Here is a 27119-nt window from a genome sequence, read left to right as displayed (position 1 = left end):
GTAGTCTTTAATAGTTGATTCTAAGATTTGTATTTGATCATGTATATGTTTTTGCTCTTTATTCTTTGTTATAGAGCCAAAAAGATTGGAGAAGTGGTTTACTCATACATCTCCATTTTGGATAGATAATTCTTTGTGTTGTTTGTTTAGTGTTTTCCAATTTTCCCAGAAGTGGTTAGAGTCTATGGATTCTTCAATTACATTGAGCTGATTAGCTGACGTGCTGTTCCTTCTTTTTCCGTAGTGTATTTCTGTATTGTTTTAGTGATTCACCATAGTGAAGGCGTAGACTCAGGTTTTCCGGGTCTCTATGTTTTTGGTTGAACAGGTTTCTCAATTTCTTTCTTCGATTTTTGCATTCTTCATCAAACCATTTGTCATTGTTGTTCATTTTCTTCGGTTTTCTATTTGAGATGTTTAGATTTGATAGGGAAGCTGAGAGGTCAAATATACTGTTAAGATTTTCTACTGCCAAGTTTACACCTTCACTATTGTAGTGAAACATTTTACCCAGGAAATTGTCTAGAAGAGATTGAATTTGTTGTTGCCTAATTGTTTTTTGGTAGGTTTCCAAACTGCATTCCTTCCATCTATAGCATTTCTTAATGTTACTCAGTTCCTTTGGCTTTGATGCCTCGTGATTAGGTATTGCTCTGTTCAAGTAGACTGTGATTTTGCTGTGGTCTGATAGGGGTGTCAGTGGGCTGACTGTGAACGCTCTGAGAGACTCTGGGTTGAGGTCAGTGATAAAGTAGTCTACAGTACTACTGCCAAGAGATGGGCTATAGGTGTACCTACCATAGGAGTCCCCTCGAAGCCTACCATTGACTATGTACATACCCAGCGTGCGACAGAGCTGCAGGAGTTGTGACCCGTTTTTGTTTGTTATGTTGTCATAGTTGTGCCTAGGAGGGCATATGTGGGAGGGAATGCTGTCACCTGCAGGCAGGTGTTTGTCCCCCTGTGTGCTGAGGGTGTCAGGTTCTTGTCCGGTTCTGGCATTTAGGTCGCCTGGAAATGATTGATTTCCCCCTCCAGGATGGAGAAGCTGTCTTCATTAAAGTATGGGGATTCTAGTGGGGGGATATAGGTAGCACACAGGAGGACATTTTTCTCTGTTAAGATTCCTTTTGAATTTCTAGCCAAATGTAAAATGTTCCTGTTTTAACTCTGTCTCCCTCTCTCTCTAACTCTGTCTCTCTCTCTCTCTCTAACTTTGTCTCTCTCTCTCTCTAACTCTGTCTCTCTCTCTCTCTCTCTCTCTCTCTCTCTCTCTCTCTCACTCTCTAACTTTATCTCTCTCTCTCTCTCTCTCTCTCTAACTTTGTCTCTCTTTCTCTCTCTCTCTCTCTCTCTCTCTCTCTCTCTCTCTCACTCTCTAACTTTGTCTCTCTCTCTCTCTCTCTCTCTAACTTTCTCTCTCTCTCTCCCTCTCTCTCTCTCTCTCTCTCTCTCTCTCTCTGTCTTTCTCTCTCTGTCTTTCTCTCTCTCTCTCTGTCTTTCTGTCCCATGGATCCCAGTGCCCAATTAATTACTGTTCCACCAAATGGCATCAGATTACTATATGCATTACAGACCTGTCGTGTCTTTGGCTATGCTGGATTAAGTGATATGACATGATATTCTATAAAATCATTTCTACATAATTAATATCACCTGATTGTGATAATCGTGTAAATGTAATTAACTAGAGAGTCGGGCACCACAAAATAATATTTATAGAGCTGTTATCTTCCGAATAAACTCCTAGTAATATTTTACATCAATAGCAGTCAATATTAATTGTCATCTTAATTCAGTCTCATCTGAAAGTTGTACATTCTTAGTTATCTGCACGAACCCTGGCTAACAAGTTGAATCAGCAATACAAAATTGGGTTTAATTATTTATTTACTAAATACCTAACTAATCACACAGAATTTCACATACACATAATTAAATCATAACTTGATTACAAATTACGTCATAAAGGAAAACGTCCCTAGCGGGCGGAACATGTGACAGCTGGTTACACAAAAGAAAAGGGTCTGGGTTTGAGTGAAAGAGCGGGAAGACTGAGGAACAAAGGGCGAAGCTGTGCTATCGTAAATACAGTATCTTATGCATTCTAAATTACCACCCATTTGGAAAAGTAAAATGCAATAAATATTTACTCTGAGCTGCGCTTTCGGTAGGTTGGTGATAGATGGAAGGCCGTGTTGCCAAACCGAGTCCTTCGTCCATTGAAGAATGTCTCTGATGGTCAATTGAATATGTTGTAGTAACGTCGTTGTGTGATAGACGGGACACTCTGTCTGTTCCTTCCTAACCCTCGTTTGCAGCGGCTGTTGCTAACTCAATGGCTAGGAGGTATCACTTCTGTAGTGAATAAGAGTTCAAAGTTCATACCATTCGCAACCAAAGCTCACGCTGATGTTGGCTTCGTTCTGTAGTTATTATCTGAACCATTCTGACATCGGACCTTCGTCCTCACATCCTCGGAACAAGCCCTATATAAAGGCTTATATAGGAAGGGAGAGGAGGGCGTGTTTGAAAAGTTTTATAGCCCATGTCCCTTCACAGGAGCGGGCCACTGATTGAGCTGAGCCCTATTATATGAAGACCCAAATCTCACATTTTAGAAGCTAAAATCACATTTCATCACATCACAAATAATTTCATATTCAAACATTTAAATTGAACAACAATTCCTTGTGAATCCGATAACTCTGATGTGTAGACTTTCCACTGCTGAGTTTATGTCATCTTATCATTGTTGAGAATGTCTCAGATGACAACCGAACGGACATCATATTCATTAAGTACCACCGCATATGTTCAGTTGGTCGGATTACCAGAATGTTGTTAATTTCCCCCCACCTTCTGATGTTCCCAGAATCTCTATGTTAACCATGGGTTTTGCAAATGTAACATCAGTAGGGTAGAGAGAGGAAAAGGGGGGAAGATGTATTTATGACTGTCATAAATCTACCCCCCAGGCCAACGTCATGACAGACCTTAGGTACACCCACTACAGTGTACACACCCACTAATGTGTGTGTGTGTGTGTGTGTGTGTGTGTGTGTGTGTGTGTGTGTGTGTGTGTGTGTGTGTGTGTGTGTGTGTGTGTGTGTGTGTGTGTGTGTGTGTGTGTGAGATCAGGGAGGAGTGAAAGTTGCACCTTATCTCTCGTGGCACAAGCAGTGACGGCTCTACTCATATCTCCCATGATCCTCCTCTTCAATTAACTCCCTCCTGTTATTCTTTGGGACACATGTTGTGTTTGCCACAATGGGACTGTCCCCTTATCTGCTCCTGACACTCCCAGACGATAAAAGGAAGGAAGGGGATTTTAATATGCAGGTTATTCCAGGTGTAGTGCACCACATTTCAACAGGGCCCATAGGGTGCCATTAGGGACACAGACAGTAGAGGGGAGAGTCTTCCTGGTCGGTCACTGTGGAGAGACTCCAGGGGGTTGGTGATATAGATAGAGGACAGCACAGATAGGGTTGAATGGGCCTAGAGACCAGGGGGCAGATCTATAGATGACGCCATGAATGGCCAGGTTCAAGTTTAGCGACACATGCTCGTTTTTAATGAGAACACACCCATATACACACACAAGCATGCACACACCCACATACACACACACATAGACTCAGACACACACACACACACACATGCATGCATGCACGCAGCTTTTGCCAGCTTGGCCAACCATGCATGAGTCCAACCGAGCCTATAAGCCTGACGTTTTTCCAAGATGTTTTCAGGGGGCAGAGCCTTTTAACTCCGCCCACCGACATGCTCTGGGTATGCTGTTTGCACATGCTCAGTCCGTCCTAGGACAACAATGTCACCCTAGGATGTCGATGCGGGTCAAAATGACCTCATGTTTGTTTGCTGTATTGAGCCCTCATCTAATATTCCAGGAATTCCTTAAATATGAAATATTTAAGATATTAAATTGAATATATTTTTTATATTATTAAATATGTAATATATAAACATAAATAATGTCTATTTTATGTTCTAACATCCTAGTTTTGTTGTTCAATTTCTTATTTTTTAAGTAAAAATAGTTTTTTGCATCACTTCCTCAAGTCTTTACATATGTGAGTCAAATATGACCCATATGAATAAATATATATATATTTTTTTTTTGAATGTTCATTAGTCACCGTTTTCATTTTTCCTTTGTAACTCATTGAGTAAAAGGAGTTTCTTGAGGAGTGGAATTAGATTTCTTCCACATATACAACCAACATGGATTTACAGATGCTGGATGAGGAAGTCATTGGTGCCTCTAATCCAGAATCTGAGGTATCCAATTCAGGTGACACAGACCATGTGCCTGTGGGTCAAGTTGGAGTTGTGGATGCCCCTGGTAGTCAAATAGACTGAGTAAAAAGGGGTCTTACTGGAGTGAAGGACAACAAAGAGGAACAAAAGGGACAGAGTGGAGAGAGGTCAACAAAGAGGAACAAAAGGGACAGAGTGGAGAGAGGTCAACAAATAGGAACTAAAGGCCTTCATTGGTTTAATCCTCCTCACCGGCATGGAGAAAAGGTGGGATGTCTCCACACGGGAGATATTTTTGGATCCCACTGCAGAATCCAATGTATGAGGCCACCATGTCGGTCGTAAGATATGAGGATATCCGTCGCTACCTGAGGCTTGATGACAAGAGGACCAGAGTGTTCAGAGAGGCAACAGACCACCTGGCAGCCTTCTGGTACGTGTGGGACCTGTTCCTAGCAAACTGTAGAGGAAGGTTCATCCCCAGCGACTGCGTCACAGCGGATGAGCAGCTTTCCTCCAGACATGACGCTTGGCATTCCGTCCAAGCGGGCTGTCATGCGCCCGCTTGGACGCTAGGAGTGACAGTGAGTCTTATGGCTTGGGGGTAGAAGCTGTTTAGAAGCCTCTTGGCTAGAAGCCTCTTGGACCTAGACTTGGCGCTCCGGTACCGCTTGCCGTGTGGTAGCAGAGAGAACAGTCTGTCTTGGTGTGCTTCGACCATGTTAGTTTGTTGGTGATGTGGACACCAAGGAACTTGAAGCTCTCAACCTGCTCCACTACAGCCTCTTTGATGAGAATGTGGGCGTGCTGTTTCCTCTTTTTCCTGTAGTACACAGTCATCTCCTTTTTCTTGACCACGTTGAGGGAGAGGTTGTTGTCCTGGCACCACACGGCCTGGTCTCTGACCTCCTCCCTATAGGCTGTCTCGTCGTTGTCGATGATCAGGCCTCCCGCTGTTGTGTCATCGGCAAATTTAATGATGGAGTTGTGCCTGGCCATGCAGTCATGAGTGAACAGGGAGCACAGGAGGGGACTGAATAATTAAAAATAAAGAAATATACAAAAATACTAAATGTCATATTATGTCTATATACAGTGTTGTAATTATGTGCAAATAGTTAAAGTACAAAAGGGAAAATAAATCAACATAGATATGGGTTGTATTTCAAATGGTGTTCGTTCTTCACTGGTTGACCTTGTGGCAACAGGTCACAAATCTTGCTGCTGTGATGCACACTGTGGTATTTCACGCAATAGATATGGGAGTTTATAAAAATTTGATTTGTTTTCCAATTCCTTGTGGGTCTTTGTAATCTGAGGGAAATATGTGTCTCTAATATGGTCATACATTTGACAGGAGGTTAGGAAGTGCAGCTCAGTTTCCACCTAATTTTGTGGGCAGTGTTCACATAACCTGTCTTCTCTTGAGAGACAGGTCTGCCTACGGCGGCCTTTCTCAATAGCAAGGCTATGCTCACTGAGTCTGTACTTAATTTTGGGTCAGTTACAGTGGTCAGGTATTCTGCCACTGTGTACTCTTGGTTTAGGGCCAAATAGCATTCTAGTTTGCTAATTTATTTTGTAAATGTTTTCCAATATGTCAAGTAATTATCTTTTTGTTTTCTCATGATTTGGTTGGGTCTAATTGTGTTGCTGTCCTGGGGCTCTGTGGGTTCTGTTTGTGTTTGTGAACAGAGCCCCAGGACCAGCTTGCTTAGGGGACTCTTCTCCAGGTTAATCTCTCTGTAGGTGATGGCTTTGTTATGGAATGTTTGGGATTCGCTTCCTTTTAGGTGGTTGTAGAATTTAACACATTTTTTCTGGATTTTGATAATTAGCGGGTATTGGCCTAACTCTTCTCTGCATGCATTATTTGATGTTTTACGTTGTACACAGAGGATATTTTTTGCAGAATTCTGGATGCAGAGTCTCAACAGTTGAATGCATTCAGTTGTACAACTGATTAGGTATTCCCCTTATCTCTTTCCAATTTGGTGTTCGTCCCATTTTGTGAATTCTTGGTTGGTTAGCGGAACCCCAGACCTCACAACCATTATTGACAATGGGTTTTATAACTGATTCCAGTATTTTTAGCCAGATCCTAATTGGTATGTTGAATTTTATGTTCCTTTTGATGGCATAGAATGCCCTTCTTGCCTTGTCTCTCAGATCGTTCACAGCTTTGTGGAAGTTACCTGTGGCGCTGATGTTTAGGCCGAGGTACTCTCTCTCGCTCTCTCTCTCTCACTTTTCTCTCTCTCTCTCTCTCTCTCTCTCTCTCTCTCGCGCTCTCGCTCTCGATCTGTTAGCATTAAGCAATTTGCCTTGTGGATAACAAAAGATTTTCAATGATTACCATTAGGCCCCAAAAATTTGCAGGCTTTATCTTGCTTATATGCAGCATCCAGGAGTCAAGTTGTGGGGATTTTGGAAAGGGGGGAGAGAAGAGGAGAGGAGGAGAAGAGCAGCGGGTAGAGTAGGGGAGAGGAGAGGAGAGGAGAAGAAGAGCAGAGTGGAGAGGAGAGGAGAAGGAGAGCAGAGGGGAGGGGAGAAGGAGAAGGAGAGCGGAGGGGAGTAGCGGAGGGGAGGGGAGAGGGGAGGGGAGGGGAGAAAGAGAGCAGAGGGGAGTGAGAGGGGAGTAGAGAGGGGAGGGAAGGGGAGAGGGGAGTAGAGAGGGGAGGGGACAGGAGAAGGAGAGCAGAGGGCAGGGGAGGGGACAGGAGAAAGAGAACTGAGAGGAGAGGAGAGGAGAGGAGAGGAGAGGAGAGGAGAGGAGAGGAGAGGAGAGGAGAGGAGAGGAGAGGAGAGGAGAGGAGAGGAGAGGAAAAAGAGGGCATAGGGGAGGGGAGGGGAGAGGACAGGAGAGGAGAAGGAAATCAGAGGGTAGGGGAGAGGACAGGAGAAGGGGAGAGGAGAAGAGGAGAGGAGAGGAGAGGAGAGGAGAGGAGAAGAGAAGAGAAGAGAAGAGAATAGAAGAGAGGAGAGGAGAGGAGAGGAGAGGAGAGGAGAGGAGAGGAGAGGAGAGGAGAGGAGAGGAGAGGAGAGGAGAGGAGAGGAGAGGAGAGGAAAAGAGGGCATAGGGGAGGGGAGGGGAGAGGAGAGGAGAAGGAAATCAGAGGGTAGGGGAGAGGACAGGAGAAGGGGAGAGGAGAGGAGAGGAGAAGAGAAGAGAAGAGAAGAGAAGAGAAGAGAAGAGAAGAGAAGAGAAGAGAGGAGAGGAGAGGAGAGGAGAGGAGAGGAGAGGAGAGGAGAGGAGAGGAGAGGAGAGGAGAGGAGAGGAGAGGAGAGGAGAGGAGAGGAGAGGAGAGGAGAGGAGAGGAGAGGAGAAGGGTGATATATGTCGGGAAAACAGTCTAAAGCTCTGTTGGTGTTTTCTATATATCTATCAATCCATACTAAAAATAACAAACACAAGCTGAATCCAGCTCAACTATTGTTATTTTGGGATGCTGTAAAGCTTTTCAAAGTCTTTGAACAAACAACTGTATACCGTGGAAAGATTTCTGAGCAGTTTGGGTGTTTGTTTGCTCTGTCTTTGTGATTATATAAAGCCACTTCACACCAACTCACAGACACGTGGGCATGCACACACACACACACACACACAAACCCTCCCTTCTGCTCATCCTCTCTCTCTCTCTCTCTGAAGTGAGAACAGTGTGCAGAATTTTAATTGCACTTGAGAATTCAGTTTGTCTGGGTAATTGTATCTTTTGACCTGACCTGCACTGCATTGCAGATTCTTCAGATTCCGTTTCACCTCTCTTTGTTTCCCTCAGATCACAAGGTCCATCATAAAGCAGTCTCAGGAATGTTTCCCCGTGAGTCTCGTTGCTGCATTTACAATGGATGCCCCCCCCCACATACACCAATGTGCTTGTTTCCTTGAACACCAGTTCCTTTCATTGTGGGGCTGAAATCTATCATAACCTATGGTTTTACCTAGGCTTCAGTGTCTCAGGGACCAGGCTACCGGTGTTGAGGTTAACCCACTTTAGGATGTAAGTAACCTTGTCCAAGCCATACCGACCCATAGTACCGACCCATAGTACCGAGCCATAGTACCGGCACATAGTACCGACCCATAGTACCGACCCATAGTACCGACCCACAGTACCGGCCCACAGTACCGACCCACAGTACCGACCCATAGTACCGACCCATAGTACCGACCCATAGTACCGACCTATAGGGTCTCCTGTTTCTGGAGTGTGAATCAGCTTGATGTACACCACCTGGACAGGACACTAATCTCACAGGGCCTTTCCCCAATACATCTACCTATGCTGAGTGCCAAGCAGATAAGCGTTGGGTACCATTTTCCATTTGGCATTACTCAACTGGGTATCGAACCAACAATTTTGAGTTGCTTTGTCACAGGATGAACTGTGATTAACACTAAACAGGTTGTTTCTGACTTAACTGTTTTCAGAAATTCCATACATGTCTGTGGATTGTAATGTCATCCAAAATGCTATAGTTTATTTGCAATGTCTCAAAATACATTCTGGATGATTGATGTTAATTGTTAAATTGTTAAATGTCCCTTTTAATAGTCCATGGGAGACAGGAATTATGCTTCTGCAGTCAGACCTGATGATGGCTGACGAGTGTCCTCTTGGGTGTCCTGTGGCTGGTTCCTTTCTACAGCATCACTCCTTCCCCCCTCTCTCTCTCTCTCTCTCTCTCTCTCTCTCTCTCTCTCTCTCTCTCTGTTTCTCTCTCTTTCAATATCTCTCTCTTTCAATATCTCTCTCTCTCTTTCAATATCTCTCTCTCTCTCTCGCTCTTTCTCTTTCTCTCTATATCTCTATCTGATAGGCCTTACAAGACCCAAACCAGCCGTACGGTTAGGTCCTATCTGATAGGCCTTACAAGACCCAAACCAGCCGTACGGTTAGGTCCTATCTGATAGGCCTTACAAGACCCAAACCAGCCGTACGGTTAGGTCCTATCTGATAGGCCTTACAAGACCCAAACCAGCCGTACGGTTAGGTCCTATCTGATAGGCCTTACAAGACCCAAACCAGCCGTACGGTTAGGTCCTATCTGATAGGCCTTACAAGACCCAAACCAGCCGTACGGTTAGGTCCTATCTGATAGGCCTTACAAGACCCAAACCAGCCGTACGGTTAGGTCCTATCTGATAGGCCTTACAAGACCCAAACCAGCCGTACGGTTAGGTCCTATCTGATAGGCCTTACAAGACCCAAACCAGCCGTACGGTTAGGTCCTATCTGATAGGCCTTACAAGACCCAAACCAGCCGTACGGTTAGGTCCTATCTGATAGGCCTTACAAGACACAGAGTGTCTGGACAAGGAAAACTGCCTCCGCTCAGAAAGGAGCTATTATTAGCTACTTCCTCAGAACCATTTCAGACGGGTTGTCACCCTAAAAATGAAGAAGAAGGATGTCCCCCACGCTCACAAATGTTTAATTACCTTGTGCCAGTCATTGATCCACTTCCATAGAAAAAGGAACACATGATGATCATTCTAACTGGTTGTTGTGTGGTTGTGCAGCAGGTCTCCATGGATAGGAAACACTGTCACCACCGATTAATCTACGATAATCGATCATTTCAGTTCTCTGCTGCCAATGACTGGAACGAATCGCAAAAATCTCTGAAGCTGGAGTCTTATATCTCCATCTCCAACTTTAGGCATCAGCTGTCAGATCAGCTTACAATCACTGTACCTGTACACAGTCAATCTGTAAATAGCACACCCAACTACCTCATCCCCATATTCTTACTTACCCTCTTGCTCTTTGGCACCCCAGTATCTCTACTTGCACATCATCATCTGCACATCTATCACTCCAGTATTAATGCTAAATTGTCATTATTTTCGCCTCTATGGCCTATTAATTGCCTTAACTCCCTACTCTTCTACATTTGCACACACTGTACATAGATTTGTCTATTGTTCTTTTCTTTTGTGTTATTGACTGTACGTTTGTTTATGTGTAACTCTGTGTTGTTGTTTTTGTCGAACTGCTTTGCTATATCTTGGCCAGGTCGCAGTTGAAAATGAGAACTTGTTCTCAACTGGCCTACCTGGTTAAATAAAGGTGAAATAAAAAAATAAAAAAAGTATTCTATCTCTGAAGCAGTGTTACTGTAGTCGCTTCACAGGCTAATCTATCAATGTATTGTACTCTATTATATTTTATAATCTGGGTGGTTCGAGCCCCAGTCCCGACACACACACCGGCTGAAGCCAGGGCACGGGCAGGTTGAAGCCAATAATGATGCTACCTGGCTGGCTGTGATGGCCCTGATTAAAGACTATAGTACAATTCTGCTACCTGGCTGGCTGTAAGGGCCCTGATTAAAGACTACAGTATAATGCTGCTACCTGGCTGGCTGTAAGGGCCCTGATTAAAGACTACAGTATAATGCTGCTACCTGGCTGGCTGTGATGGCCCTGATTAAAGACTATAGTACAATGCTGCTACCTGGCTGGCTGTAAGGGCCCTGATTAAAGACTACAGTATAATGCTGCTACCTGGCTGGCTGTGAGGGCCCTGATTAAAGACTACAGTATAATGCTGCTACCTGGCTGGCTGTGATGGCCCTGATTAAAGACTACAGTATAATGCTGCTACCTGGCTGGCTGTAAGGGCCCTGATTAAAGACTACAGTATAATGATGCTACCTGGCTGTCTGTAAGGGCCCTGATTAAAGACTACAGTATAATGCTGCTACCTGGCTGGCTGTAAGGGCCCTGATTAAAGACTATAGTACAATTCTGCTACCTGGCTGGCTGTGATGGCCCTGATTAAAGACTACAGTATAATGCTGCTACCTGGCTGTCTGTGATGGCCCTGATTAAAGACTACAGTATAATGCTGCTACCTGGCTGGCTGTGATGGCCCTGATTAAAGACTACAGTATAATGCTGCTACCTGGCTGTCTGTGATGGCCCTGATTAAAGACTACAGTATAATGCTGCTACCTGGCTGTCTGTAAGGGGCCTGATTAAAGACTACAGTATAATGCTGCTACCTGGCTGGCTGTGAGGTCACACACACACACACACACACACACACACACACACACACTCACACACACACACACACACACACACACACACACACACACACACACCTCGCTATCTCTTCCACCCTCTTCTTCTCCCCTCTGCTCATGCTCTCTCAGATCCCATGCTTCTTAGAGCCACCTTGTCCCTGACCCCTCTGTTGCCTGAGCAGTAATGTGAGGATGGGATTTAAAAATAGTCTAACACACCCCTGGCTCTTTTCATCTTCCCCATCTCCTTCTCCTGCCTTCCCTGTCTTGGGGTCCTCAGCCTCACAGCACAGGGCTGGCTTTAATTAAACTGCCTGTCACCCCATATCACTCCGTGTGGATCAGTCCTGACCAGGGACCTGGCTCAGGGGAGAGAAGACCGGCGGCAGCAGACGGAAATGACTTCAGACACCAAGTACAGGGAGAGTAAGAGTCACATCCAAGATACTGCTCCCTCCTTTATACCATCTCAGCAGCATTCATCTCCTGTTAGGCTACTGTAGCTGGGGATCTGTCTCACTATTAATAGGCACTTCCTGAGTCCTGAGTGACTGGTATTCACTGCCAACAATGTGTACACACATACACACGCACACGCACACAAACACACACACACACACACATCTCTTCAAGTCAATCCATGCACTTGTTTTTCAGAGCAGTCAGTCAGTTTAATGTGCAGTATTTAATTTGCTCAGAGAGATGTGGACTGGAGTTGTGCGGGGTCAAAAGCTCCTCACTCAAATAAGTTGTTTTTCTCTCCCCTGATGTGCCCCCCCCCACACACACACACACACACACACACTCACACAGTGAGAGAGAGTTATGAGGAAGGGCAGTTTGATGGGAGGGAGTTCTTGTCTCAGATGCATTGTTCCTGGCGTGGGAGCAAGAGAGTGTAACGGTTATGTTTTTTAATGGAGGCAGCAACTGATTTATTCACAGTATGACACTGCTAATATCGTCATAACATCTAGTAGCAGGGGGGGGGGGGCTTTAAATAAATCAGACTGTGTCATACACCACCCTCTGCAAAATACATGTGTATTAAAATATCTGGTTTCACTGTCTGTTGTTCCATTAACTCTGCAGTGTCGGAGCCCAGAACCACCCATCCCAGGCCAATGTAGTTGAGCTCCGAGCAGCAGAGTAAATAACACTACTCAAGGAATGTATTTGAGTCAATCCAAATCCCAGATTTCCATCTGAGCCCTCTAGGTTGTTTTACATCTATGGTAATCAGGCACAATGCAAGGCAGGATGCAGAACAGCGAAAGCGGCGTTTCATGTGATTCACAGGCAGGAAATGTCCAAGGCGGTGAACTAGTATGTAAATGAATGTGATCCAATGTGATGTTATATATGAACTGAAAACGACACGTAACATGTCATATAGATGATAGATATCGACATTGTGACATTTTTATTACCCCGGCCATAGAATGCTGTTGTCACAAGCACTTTCCAATGGTGTTGTTTTGTTCTCTCTGTTTTGTTCTCTCCTCCATTTCTTCACTCTCTCCGTCCTGTAGCCGAGTGCGGTTCGTCGGTCATAAACAATGAGGGGATCATGTTGTCGCCAAACTACCCGATGAACTACGAGAACAACCATGAGTGCATCTACAGCATCCAGGTGCAGGCTGGGAAGGGAATCAACATCTCTGCCAGGACCTTCCATCTGGCCCAGGGGGACATTCTCAAGGTACTGGTCTCTGTCTCTCTCTCTCTCTCTCTCTCTCTCTCTCTCTCTCTCTGTCTCTCTCTCTGTGTGTCTCTCTCTGTGTCTCTCTCTATGTCTCTCGCTGTTTCTCTCTCTGTGTATCTCTGTCTCTCTCTCTGTGTCTCTCTCTCTCTGTCTCTCTCTCTCTCTCAATTCCATTCAATCCAATTCAAGGGGCTTTATTGGCATGGGAAACATGTGTTAACATTGCCAAAGCAAGTGAGGTAGATAATATACAAAAGCGAAATAAACAATAAAAATGAACAATAAACATTACACATACAGAAGTTTCAAAACAATAAAGACATTACATATGTCATATTATGTATATAAACAGTGTTGCAACGATGTACAACTTTTTTTACAATGGTGTCTCTCTCTCTCTCTCTGTGTCTCTCTCTATTTCTCTCGCTCTCTCTGTCTCTCACTCTCTCTGTGTCTCTCTATTTCTCTCGCTCTGTCTCTCTCTGTGTGTTTCTCTCTCTCTGTCTCTTTCTCTCTGTGTCTCTTTCTGTCTCTCTCTGTGTGTCTCTCTGTCTCTCTCTGTGTCTCTCTCTGTCTCTCTCTGTGTCTCTCTGTCTCTCTCTATGTGTCTCTCCTCTCTATGTGTCTCTCTCTGTCTCTCTCTATGTGTCTCTCTCTGTCTCTCTGTGTCTCTCTGTGTCTCTCTCTGTCTCTCTATGTGTCTCTCTCTCTATGTGTCTCTCTCTCTCTCTCTCTCTCTCTCTCACTCTCTCTCTCTCTCTCTCTCACTCTCTCTCACTCTCTCTCACTCTCTCTCTCTGTCTTGGAGTGTATGGCATGCCTGTGATGATCAATGACACTCAAGCATGTGGATTCTGTCCATGGTAGTGAGCCTTGCCCGAGACCAGAGGGCCCTCAGTGCTGGAGCCTATGTCCCGTTACTGTAGCGTGAGGCAGCTTGATGTACCAGTACACCCGCTGGACAGGACACAAATTTGGATTCTGACCATGGTACTTAAGAGACAAGTCTGGCAAAAAAAGTAGTCCTCCTTTAAATATTGTCAATAAGCAGTGCCATGGATTCTTAATCTCATCAATGGCTTTATGCAGGCTACATTAGCCTGTAATCTGAACAGAATATCACTCCATTTCACTGTTGAAGTGAAACAATTGTGAAACTCAGATGTTCCATTTGTATTCCTGGCTATAGCTACGGCCACGTATGAAACAACAGAGTTCTAGATCCATGGGTTGATTTATTTTGACTAAGCCTCTTGTTAAGATAGAAGACCTGTCAGCCTATTGGTGTGGAGCAGTCAATGGAGTCAGACGCAACGCGTGTCTGGACACAGCCCTTTGTCGTGGTATATTGGCGATATTCAGTACCACAAACCCCCAAGGTGCCTTATTGCTATTATAAACTGGTTACCAACGTAATTAGAGCAGTACAAATACATGTTTTGCCATACCCGTGGTATATGGTCTGATATACCACGACGTTCAACCTATCAGTGTTCAGGGCTTGAACCACCCGGTAGATAATGACAAGATATCCAAATGCTAAAACATGATTGAAAAGTAGTTGACAAAAATACATTTATGTTGCAAAAACAAACTTACTTGGTCTATAGCAGTAGCAATAACTAGCAATAAATTGGCATAGTGTCAATGGAACAAGCCACGCAGCTGAGCTTAGTATTAGCTGGCAGAGCTCTGTAACAATAGAATTACCTCAAGAGCAGCTCTCCTTGAATGAAGAATGGGCTTCATTAACAAGGACCTACTCTCACCTGTCATAAACCATTAGCACCCTTTTAACAGATAGCCTACATTCTCATTAGCTAGGCTATTACACACTTGACATTGCAGTGGCAAATTCTTAACAAAAAAAACAAAGCCATAATTTGCATGAACATAACATTTTAAAACATCCCCGAAATGGGAGAAACCAGTTCAAGAGAGGCACGCAACCTGTGGCTAAGACCGTGAACAATACTGGCCCACGCTCATATAGGGAAGCCAGTTCACGGAGGTGGTAAGTAGAATGGGTTGACGATCCAGTGGACATTTGAGCTACCATTTGCACTGTATTTAGAATGTATTGGCAGTTAGTTTATTGTAAGCCCATAGTGTCTATGTACAGTAGCTATATCGGCTTATGTAGTGTCTATGTAGCTATAGTGGTTTATGTAGTGTCTATGTAGCTATATCGGTTTATGTAGTGTCTATGTAGCTATATCAGGCTTATGTAGTGTCTATGTAGCTCTATTGGATTATGTCAGTTTATGTCATGTCTATGAAGCTCTATCTGTTTATGTAGAGTCTATCTAGCTCTATCTGTTTATGTAGTGTCTATGTAGCTCTATTGGATTATGTAGTGTCTATGTAGCTCTATTAGGTTATGTCGTGTCTGTGTAGTTCTATCAGATTATGTAGTGACTATGTAGCTCTATGAGGTTATGTAGTGTCTATGTAGCTCTATCGGATTATGTCATATCTATGAAGCTCTATCTGTTTATGTAGAGTCTATGTAGCTCTCTTCCATTATGTAGTGTCTATGTAGCTCTATGAGGTTATGTAGTGTCTATGTAGCTATATTGGATTATGTCATGTCTATGTAGCTCTTTCAGTTTATGTCATGTCTATGAAGCTCTATCTGTTTATGTAGAGTCTATCTAGCTCTATCTGTTTATGTAGTGTCTATGTAGCTCTATTGGATTATGTAGTGTCTATGTAGCTCTATGAGGTTAATGCAAGACACATTTCTCTATAAGGCCTAATAAATTAACTAAAGTGAACTCTTATCTCCGCAGATCTATGATGGTAAAGACAGCACTGCTCATGTCCTGGGGGCGTTTACAGGCTCAGCCTTGCTGGGTCTCACCCTCATCAGTACCTCAAACAACCTGTGGCTGGAGTTCTACTCTGACCCGGAGTCCACCGGAGAGGGCTTCAAGCTGGTCTACTCTAGTAAGTTCCCAACCAGTCTTCAAGCTGGTCGTACTCTCGTAAGTTACCAACCAGTCTTCAAGCTGGTCATACTCTAGTAAGTTACTAACCAGTCTTCAAGCTGGTCACACTCTAGTAAGTTACCAACCAGTCTTCAAGCTGGTTGTACTCTAGTAAGTTACCAACCAGTCTTCAAGCTGGTCATACTCTATTAAGTTAACAACCAGTCTTCAAGCTGGTCGTACTCTAGTAAGTTACTAACTAGTCGTAGAGCTGGTCGTATTCTAGTAAATTAACAACTAGTCTTCAAGCTGGTCGTACTCGAGTAAGTTACCAACCAGTCTTCAAGCTGGTCGTACTCCAGTAAGTTACCAACTAGTCGTAGAGCTGGTCGTATTCTAGTAAGTTACCAACCAGTCTTCAAGCTGGTCATACTCTATTAAGTTAACAACCAGTCTTCAAGCTGGTCGTACTCTAGTAAGTTACTGACTTGTCGTAGAGCTGGTCTTATTCTAGTAAGTTACCAACCAGTCTTCAAGCTGGTCGTACTCTAGTAAGTTACTAACTAGTCGTAGAGCTGGTCGTACTCTAGTAAGTTACCAACCAGTCTTCAAGCTGGTCGTACTCTAGTAAGTTACCAACTAGTCGTAGAGCTGTGGTTCTGGAAACACTTGCTATTATAACTCTATTTTTTTTTATTAAAAAATAACAACAACTTCACATTTCCACAGACAGTGGAGTCCCACAAAAATAAACACGATGTTGACTAATAATTACTGCACAAGAGTAAAAATAAACACACCATCTCAAAGACTAATGAATATCAATAATAATTATAGTAACTTTAATTTACACTCAATTATAAGGTGTGTTTTCTGAACATTTGTAAATTGTTTGCTAATTGTAAAACATGAGTTATAAATGATCTACTAATTGCTTATTATTGAAAGTTAATATAAAATGTTACCTTGGTTCTTAATGATCCAGACTGGGATAGGGGTCATCCTATGATTGATTACCCAGACACACTGATTTAGATAGGACCCTAATAAAAGGCTTGGAGAGGGAGTGAAACATGGCCTTCGTTCCCTATGTGAAAGTAGCTCGTCATATTATGTGTTATGAGATGTTATCTTTGTCATGATTCCGCATCATATTGATATTTAGAAGGAATACAGTAAAGGTGTAAGTGTTTGTTGTTCACTCTAGATATACACTGAGTAGACAAAACATTAGGAACACCTAATTCACGTCATTGGAGTAAAATACTTAGGCTTCTACTTGCAGTTTATACATTTACGGACACAGTATCCATCCAGTCCATCCATCCAGAAACACTGAGTAGACAAGACATTATGAACACCTGTTCTTTCCATGACACAGACTGACCAGGATGAATCCAGGTGAAAGCTGTGGTCCCTTATTGATGTCACTTGTTAAATCCACTTCAATCAGTGTAGATGAAGGGGAGGAGACAGGTTAAAGAAGGATTTTTAAAGAAGGATTAAAGAAGGATTTTTAATCATTGAGACAATGCCTTTGAACGGGGTATGGTAGTAGGTGCCAAGCACACTGGTTTGTGTCAAGAACTGCAAATGCTGCTGGGCTTTTCACGTTCAACAGTTTCCTGTGTGTAGCAAGAATGATCCACCAACCCAAAGGACATCCAGCCAACTTGACACAACTGTGGGAAGCATTGGAGTCAACATGGGCCAGCATTCCCATGGAACACTTTCGACACCTTGTAGAGTCCATGCTCTGACGAATTGAGGCTGGTGCTGGTATACCACTCGTATCAGTCTCTCCCGTCTCTCCATCTGCGTTGTAAAACAAGTAGGAGTTAAAGGGTAATTAGAACCCTGTTGACAGCCTGGAGTGGATTTCAAGGGATTAAACCACAGCTTGGTCCAAGGTAGTATCAATTACCTGAAAAAGAGCCACTACGCTGGTCTTTGTTGACCTCGTCCCAGCCCCCCGTAGAAAATCCGACTTTGTATTGGCACAGAAGTAAAAGAACACAACAATTCATGTGTTGAACTAGCTAGTAGCTAGCCTGTGTAACATTCAGCAGGGTGTCAGTTCTGACAGAGATTAAAAAATAAAGATCAACCCGCTGGTGGGCTATCTCATTTGAAATCTATAAAATCTGTGTCTGGTGGGAGAATTCATTCCACCTTCAGGATTAGCTGTTTGATTGCATAATAAAGGTCAGTTGAAGCCCAGGGCCAAGTCTCACAATGGCACACTATTTCCTACATAGTTGCACTACTTTTGACCAGAGCCCTATGGGTGACTCTATGAGCTCTGGTCAAAAGTAGTGCACTAAATAGGGAATAGGGTGCCATTTGGCACATCCATACCATATTAACGTATGGATGATGTGTGTGTTGTTATAGTATTACTAGATATTAACGTATGGATGATGTGTGTGTTGTTATAGTATTACTAGATATTAACGTATGGATGATGTGTGTGTTGTTATAGTATTACTAGATATTAACGTATTGATGATGTGTGTGTTGTTATAGTATTACTACATATTAACGTATGGATTATGTGTGTGTTGTTATAGTATTACTACATATTAACGTATGGATGATGTGTGTGTTGTTATAGTATTACTACATATTAACGTATGGATGATGTGTGTGTTGTTATTGTATTACTACATATTAACGTATGGATGATGTGTGTGTTGTTATTGTATTACTACATATTAACGTATGGATGATGTGTGTGTTGTTATAGTATTACTACATATTAACGTATGGATGATGTGTGTGTTGTTATTGTATTACTACATATTAACGTATGGATGATGTGTGTGTTGTTATTGTATTACTACATATTAATGTATGGATGATGTGTGTGTTGTTATAGTATTACCAGATATGGATAATGTGTGTTATTGTATTACTACATATTAACGTATGGATGATGTGTGTGTTGTTATAGTATTACCAGATATTAACGTATGGATGATGTGTGTGTTGTTATAGTATTACTACCTATTAACGTATGGATGATGTGTGTGTTGTTATAGTATTACTACATATTAACGTATGGATGATGTGTGTGTTGTTATAGTATTACTACATATTAACGTATGGATGATGTGTGTGTTGTTGTAGTATTACTACATGTTAACGTATGGATGATGTGTGTGTTGTTATTGTATTACTACATATTAACGTATGGATGATGTGTGTGTTGTTATAGTATTACTACCTATTAACGTATGGATGATGTGTGTGTTGTTATAGTATTACTACATATTAACGTATGGATGATGTGTGTGTTGTTATAGTATTACTACATATTAACGTATGGATGATGTGTGTGTTGTTATAGTATTACTACATATTAACGTATGGATGATGTGTGTGTTGTTGTAGTATTACTACATGTTAACGTATGGATGATGTGTGTGTTGTTATTGTATTACTACATATTAACGTATGGATGATGTGTGTGTTGTTATAGTATTACTACCTATTAACGTATGGATGATGTGTGTGTTGTTATAGTATTACTACATATTAACGTATGGATGATGTGTGTGTTGTTATAGTATTACTACCTATTAACGTATGGATGATGTGTGTGTTGTTATAGTATTACTACATATTAACGTATGGATGATGTGTGTGTTGTTATAGTATTACTAGATATGGATAATGTGTGTTATTGTATTACTACATATTAACGTATGGATGATGTGTGTGTTGTTATAGTATTACTACATATTAACGTATGGATGATGTGTGTGTTGTTATAGTATTACTAGATATGGATAATGTGTGTTATTGTATTGCTACATATTAACGTATGGATGATGTGTGTGTTGTTATAGTATTACTACATATTAACGTATGGATGATGTGTGTGTTGTTATAGTATTACTACATATTAACGTATGGATGATGTGTGTGTTGTTATTGTATTACTACATATGAACGTATGGATGATGTGTGTGTTGTTATAGTATTACTACATATTAACGTATGGATGATGTGTGTGTTATAGTATTACTAGATATGGATAATGTGTGTTATAGTATTACTACATATTAACGTATGGATGATGTGTGTTGTTATAGTATTACTACATATTAACGTATGGATGATGTGTGTGTTGTTATAGTATTACCAGATATTAACGTATGGATGATGTGTGTGTTGTTATAGTATTACCAGATATTAACGTATGGATGATGTGTGTGTTGTTATAGTATTACTACATATTAACGTATGGATGATGTGTGTGTTGTTATAGTATTACTACATATTAACGTATGGATGATGTGTGTGTTATAGTATTACTACATATTAACGTATGGATGATGTGTGTGTTGTTATAGTATTACTACATATTACCGTATGGATGATGTGTGTGTTGTTATTGTATTACTACATATTAACGTATGGATGATGTGTGCGTTGTTATAGTATTACTACATATTAACGTATGGATGATGTGTGTGTTGTTATAGTATTACTACATATTAACGTATGGATGATGTGTGTGTTGTTATAGTATTACTACCTATTAACGTATGGATGATGTGTGTGTTGTTATAGTATTACTACATATTAACGTATGGATGATGTGTGTGTTGTTATAGTATTACTACATATTAACGTATGGATGATGTGTGTGTTGTTATAGTATTACTACATATTAACGTATGGATGATGTGTGTGTTGTTATAGTATTACTAGATATTAACGTATGGATGATGTGTGTGTTGTTATAGTATTACTAGATATTAACGTATTGATGATGTGTGTGTTGTTATAGTATTACTACATATTAACGTATGGATTATGTGTGTGTTGTTATAGTATTACTACATATTAACGTATGGATGATGTGTGTGTTGTTATAGTATTACTACATATTAACGTATGGATGATGTGTGTGTTGTTATTGTATTACTACATATTAACGTATGGATGATGTGTGTGTTGTTATTGTATTACTACATATTAATGTATGGATGATGTGTGTGTTGTTATAGTATTACCAGATATGGATAATGTGTGTTATTGTATTACTACATATTAACGTATGGATGATGTGTGTGTTGTTATAGTATTACCAGATATTAACGTATGGATGATGTGTGTGTTGTTATAGTATTACTACCTATTAACGTATGGATGATGTGTGTGTTGTTATAGTATTACTACATATTAACGTATGGATGATGTGTGTGTTGTTATAGTATTACTACATATTAACGTATGGATGATGTGTGTGTTGTTGTAGTATTACTACATGTTAACGTATGGATGATGTGTGTGTTGTTATTGTATTACTACATATTAACGTATGGATGATGTGTGTGTTGTTATAGTATTACTACCTATTAACGTATGGATGATGTGTGTGTTGTTATAGTATTACTACATATTAACGTATGGATGATGTGTGTGTTGTTATAGTATTACTACCTATTAACGTATGGATGATGTGTGTGTTGTTATAGTATTACTACATATTAACGTATGGATGATGTGTGTGTTGTTATAGTATTACTAGATATGGATAATGTGTGTTATTGTATTACTACATATTAACGTATGGATGATGTGTGTGTTGTTATAGTATTACTACATATTAACGTATGGATGATGTGTGTGTTGTTATAGTATTACTAGATATGGATAATGTGTGTTATTGTATTGCTACATATTAACGTATGGATGATGTGTGTGTTGTTATAGTATTACTACATATTAACGTATGGATGATGTGTGTGTTGTTATAGTATTACTACATATTAACGTATGGATGATGTGTGTGTTGTTATTGTATTACTACATATGAACGTATGGATGATGTGTGTGTTGTTATAGTATTACTACATATTAACGTATGGATGATGTGTGTGTTATAGTATTACTAGATATGGATAATGTGTGTTATAGTATTACTACATATTAACGTATGGATGATGTGTGTTGTTATAGTATTACTACATATTAACGTATGGATGATGTGTGTGTTGTTATAGTATTACCAGATATTAACGTATGGATGATGTGTGTGTTGTTATAGTATTACTACATATTAACGTATGGATGATGTGTGTGTTGTTATAGTATTACTACATATTAACGTATGGATGATGTGTGTGTTATAGTATTACTACATATTAACGTATGGATGATGTGTGTGTTGTTATAGTATTACTACATATTACCGTATGGATGATGTGTGTGTTGTTATTGTATTACTACATATTAACGTATGGATGATGTGTGCGTTGTTATAGTATTACTACATATTAACGTATGGATGATGTGTGTGTTGTTATAGTATTACTACATATTAACGTATGGATGATGTGTGTGTTGTTATAGTATTACTACCTATTAACGTATGGATGATGTGTGTGTTGTTATAGTATTACTACATATTAACGTATGGATGATGTGTGTGTTGTTATAGTATTACTACATATTAACGTATGGATGATGTGTGTGTTGTTATAGTATTACTACATATTAACGTATGGATGATGTGTGTGTTGTTATAGTATTACTACATATTAACGTATGGATGATGTGTGTGTTGTTATAGTATTACTACATATTAACGTATGGATAATGTGTGTTATTGTATTACTACATATTAACGTATGGATGATGTGTGTGTTGTTATAGTATTACTACATATTAATGTATGGATGATGTGTGTGTTGTTATTGTATTACTACATATTAACGTATGGATGATGTGTGTGTTGTTATAGTATTACTACATATTAACGTATGGATGATGTGTGTGTTGTTATAGTATTACTACATATTAACGTATGGATGATGTGTGTGTTGTTATAGTATTACTACCTATTAACTTATGGATGATGTGTGTGTTGTTATAGTATTACTACATATTAACGTATGGATGATGTGTGTGTTGTTATAGTATTACTTCATATTAACGTATGGATGATGTGTGTGTTGTTATAGTATTACTACATATTAACGTATGGATGATGTGTGTGTTGTTATAGTATTACTACATATTAACGTATGGATGATGTGTGTGTTGTTATAGTATTACTACATATTAACGTATGGATAATGTGTGTTATTGTATTACTACATATTAATGTATGGATGATGTGTGTATTGTTATAGTATTACTACATATTAATGTATGGATGATGTGTGTGTTGTTATAGTATTACTACATATTAACGTATGGCTGATGTGTGTGTTAAAATAGTATTACTACATATTAATGTATGGATGATGTGTGTATTGTTATAGTATTACTACATATTAACGTATGGATGATGTGTGTGTTGTTATAGTATTACTACATATTAACGTATGGATGATGTGTGTGTTGTTATTGTATTACTACATATTAACGTATGGATGATGTGTTGTTATTGTATTACTACATATTAACTTATGGATGATGTGTGTGTTGTTATAGTATTACTAAATATTAACGTATGGATGATGTGTGTGTTGTTATAGTATTACTACATATTAACGTATGGATGATGTGTGTGTTGTTATAGTATTACTACATATTAACGTATGGATGATGTGTGTGTTGTTATAGTATTACTACATATTAACGTATGGATGATGTGTGTGTTGTTATAGTATTACTACATATTAACGTATGGATAATGTGTGTTATTGTATTACTACATATTAATGTATGGATGATGTGTGTATTGTTATAGTATTACTACATATTAATGTATGGATGATGTGTGTGTTGTTATAGTATTACTACATATTAACGTATGGATGATGTGTGTGTTAAAATAGTATTACTACATATTAATGTATGGATGATGTGTGTATTGTTATAGTATTACTACATATTAACGTATGGATGATGTGTGTGTTGTTATAGTATTACTACATATTAACGTATGGATGATGTGTGTGTTGTTATTGTATTACTACATATTAACGTATGGATGATGTGTTGTTATTGTATTACTACATATTAATGTATGGATGATGTGTTTGTTGTTATAGTATTACCAGATATGGATAATGTGTGTTATTGTATTACTACATATTAACGTATGGATGATGTGTGTATTGTTATTGTATTACCACATATTAACGTATGGATGATGTGTGTGTTGTTATAGTATTACTACATATTAACGTATGGATGAAGTGTGTGTTGTTATAGTATTACTACATATTAACGTATGGATGATGTGTGTGTTGTTATTGTATTACTACATATTAACGTATGGATGATGTGTGTGTTGTTATTGTATTACTACATATTAACGTATGGATGATGTGTGTGTTGTTATAGTATTACTACATATTAACGTATGGATGATGTGTGTGTTGTTATAGTATTACTAGATATGGATAATGTGTGTTATTGTATTACTACATATTAACGTATGGATGATGTGTGTGTTATAGTATTACTACATATTAACGTATGGATGATGTGTGTGTTGTTATAGTATTACTACATATTAACGTATGGATGATGTGTGTGTTGTTATAGTATTACTACATATTAACGTATGGATGATGTGTGTGTTGTTATTGTATTACTACATATTAACGTATGGATGATGTGTGTATTGTTATAGTATTACTACATATTAACGTATGGATGATGTGTGTGTTGTTATAGTATTACCAGATATTAACGTATGGATGATGTGTGTATTGTTATAGTATTACTACATATTAACGTATGGATGATGTGTGTGTTGTTATTGTATTACTACATATTAACGTATGGATGATGTGTGTGTTGTTATAGTATTACTAGATATTAACGTATGGATGATGTGTGTGTTGTTATAGTATTACCAGATATGGATAATGTGTGTTATTGTATTACTACATATTACTGCTTTGTTGGAGCTAGAAACATAAGCATTTTGTTACACTAGCAACAGCATCTGCAAATCTGTGCACAAGACAAATAAACCTTGATTTGATTTGAATCACTGTGCTAGGTGAATCACTGTGCTAGGTGAATCACTGTGCTAGGTGAATCACTGTGCTAGGTGAATCACTGTGCTAGGTGAATCACTGTGCTAGGTGAATCACTGTGCTAGGTGAATCACTGTGCTAGGTGAATCACTGTGCTAGGTGAAAATTGCCACCGTTAATCAATCCCAACACCCTCCTGCCTCAGCCACATACTATGTTAAGGTCAGTCATGGCAAGTGTTTTTTTCTCAGGGTATAGAGCATTGCTGTCATGGTGACTGTTTTTTTCTCAGGGTATAGAGCATTGCTGTCATGGTGACTGTTTTTTTCTCAGGGTATAGAGCATTGCTGTCATGGTGACTGTTTTTTTCTCATGGTATAGAGCATTGCTGTCATGGTGACTGTTTTTTTCTCAGGGTATAGAGCATTGCTGTCATGGTGACTGTTTTTTTCTCAGGGTATAGAGCATTGCTGTCATGGTGACAGTTTTTTTCTCAGAGTATAGAGCATTGCTGTCATGGTGACTGTTTTTTTCTCAGAGTATAGAGCATTGCTGTCATGGTGACAGTTTTTTTCTCAGGGTATAGAGCATTGCTGTCATGGTGACAGTTTTTTTCTCAGGGTCTTGAGCATTGCTGTCATGGTGACAGTTTTTTTCTCAGGGTATAGAGCATTGCTGTCATGGTGACTGTTTTTTTCTCAGGGTATAGAGCATTGCTGTCATGGTGACTGCTCAGTAGTCTATGAGTGTCGTGTCAAACACTATGTTGAGGCTCTACACTTAATTGGAGGCAAATGGAACTGGGTGCTTTGCATTTATGCAGGTTTTGTATTTTGAAAGGTAGCTGTCATTGTGATGAGGAGAGGGCAGAGGGATGTGTCTCGTTTTAGCTTGGCTGCGTCCTTAATATCACAGGGCAGAGTTCAAACCAGCAAATAGGAAATTGTCAGCTGCTAAAATGTGGGGTGGCACTTTGAAAGACAAGGAAAAAGAACAGCATCATTATGTCTGTCCTATTTCTCTCAGTTGGCTGTGTAATTATGACGGCGTGCCAAACGGAAACGATTAGGGCAAGATAATAACAGGAAGTGTCTCTGACAGAAAGCCGGCCCATGCTCCTCCTGTACCGACCAAGAGTTCTAGACAAATTAACCAAGCGCTTAATCCTAATTGTTCTGCCTGCTTAGTACAGGCCCCATCCCTGCCTCCGGGCCCAGTGGGATCTTCAAGCCGGAATGACTAAAGCTAATGACCACCATAACTTACATTCTCTCTGTTCTGAGCCCCTAACGACATAAGGGAAAGGGTCAGTTGTCCAACTGAATATATTCAACTGAAATGTGTCTTCTACATTTAACCCAACCACTGTGAATCAGAGAGGTGCGGGGGGGAGGGGGGGGGCTGCCTTAATCGACATCCATGTCTTCGGCGCCCGGCGAACAGTGGGTTAACTCAGGGGCAGAATTACAGATTTGTACCTTGTCAGCTCGAGGATTCGATTCGGTTACTGGCCCAACGCTATAACCACTACGCTACCTGCCGCCCCCATGTACATGCAATGCAAGCAGCACGGAAATATCTCAAAATGACTGATTGGAACATTAAGAGAGGAGGCCAAAAACTGTGTGGCTAAATCATATGCCTCCATGCCTGTGTCCAGCCTGGCGCAGGTGATATTTGTGTTAACATCACATATCTGGTTTTCAAAAATTATTTCAAAGCTGAGCTTGATTGACCATGACATAATAAGATGGAACCAATGGAGTGGCCCCTAAAAGTGCAAGCCCCACCCATGTGGAACTGTAGGCAAGCTCAACCAAATGCTCCAATCCTTTTTTACCCCAGAGTTGTGACATAGGGACCTCGTCCTACACTGCCAGAAGGAGGAGGATCCTCCCGAGCCTGTTTACTCTTCATGTTTCTTCTTTCTAGAGTTTTCCCCCGGGGCCACTGTGGTTCTGCTTGTTCTCTGGGGTCAAGTTACTGTAGCAGAGCCCTTTGTGACTTTGATTGATTTTCTTCTCTATTTCTTTCTCTTTCTCTCCCTCCCTCTCTCCTTCAATTCAATCCACCCCACCCCCCAACCACCCTTTCCCCTCCCTCTCTCCTTCAATCCACCCCACCCCCCAACCACCCTTTCCCCTCCCTCTCTCCTTCAATCCACCCCACCCCACCCCCCAACCACCCTTTCCCCTCCCTCTCTCCTTCAAT

General features: G+C 40.5%; 1 protein-coding gene across 1 annotated transcript in view; it reads left to right on the top strand.

Annotated features, from left to right (window-relative positions):
- Positions 1–27119, top strand: part of LOC139373820 (CUB and sushi domain-containing protein 3-like) — a 740037-nt gene that overhangs the window by 492403 nt on the left and 220515 nt on the right. The window contains exons 22-23 of the mRNA XM_071114860.1: positions 12852–13021; positions 15817–15973. Of these exons, the coding sequence (XP_070970961.1) occupies positions 12852–13021; positions 15817–15973 (327 nt within the window). The remainder of the gene's footprint in view (positions 1–12851; positions 13022–15816; positions 15974–27119) is intronic.

The sequence above is a fragment of the Oncorhynchus clarkii genome, chromosome 18 (genome assembly GCF_045791955.1).
Source record: "Oncorhynchus clarkii lewisi isolate Uvic-CL-2024 chromosome 18, UVic_Ocla_1.0, whole genome shotgun sequence".
Taxonomy (NCBI): Eukaryota; Metazoa; Chordata; class Actinopteri; order Salmoniformes; family Salmonidae; genus Oncorhynchus; species Oncorhynchus clarkii.
This window is presented reverse-complemented; position numbering and strand designations above follow the sequence as displayed.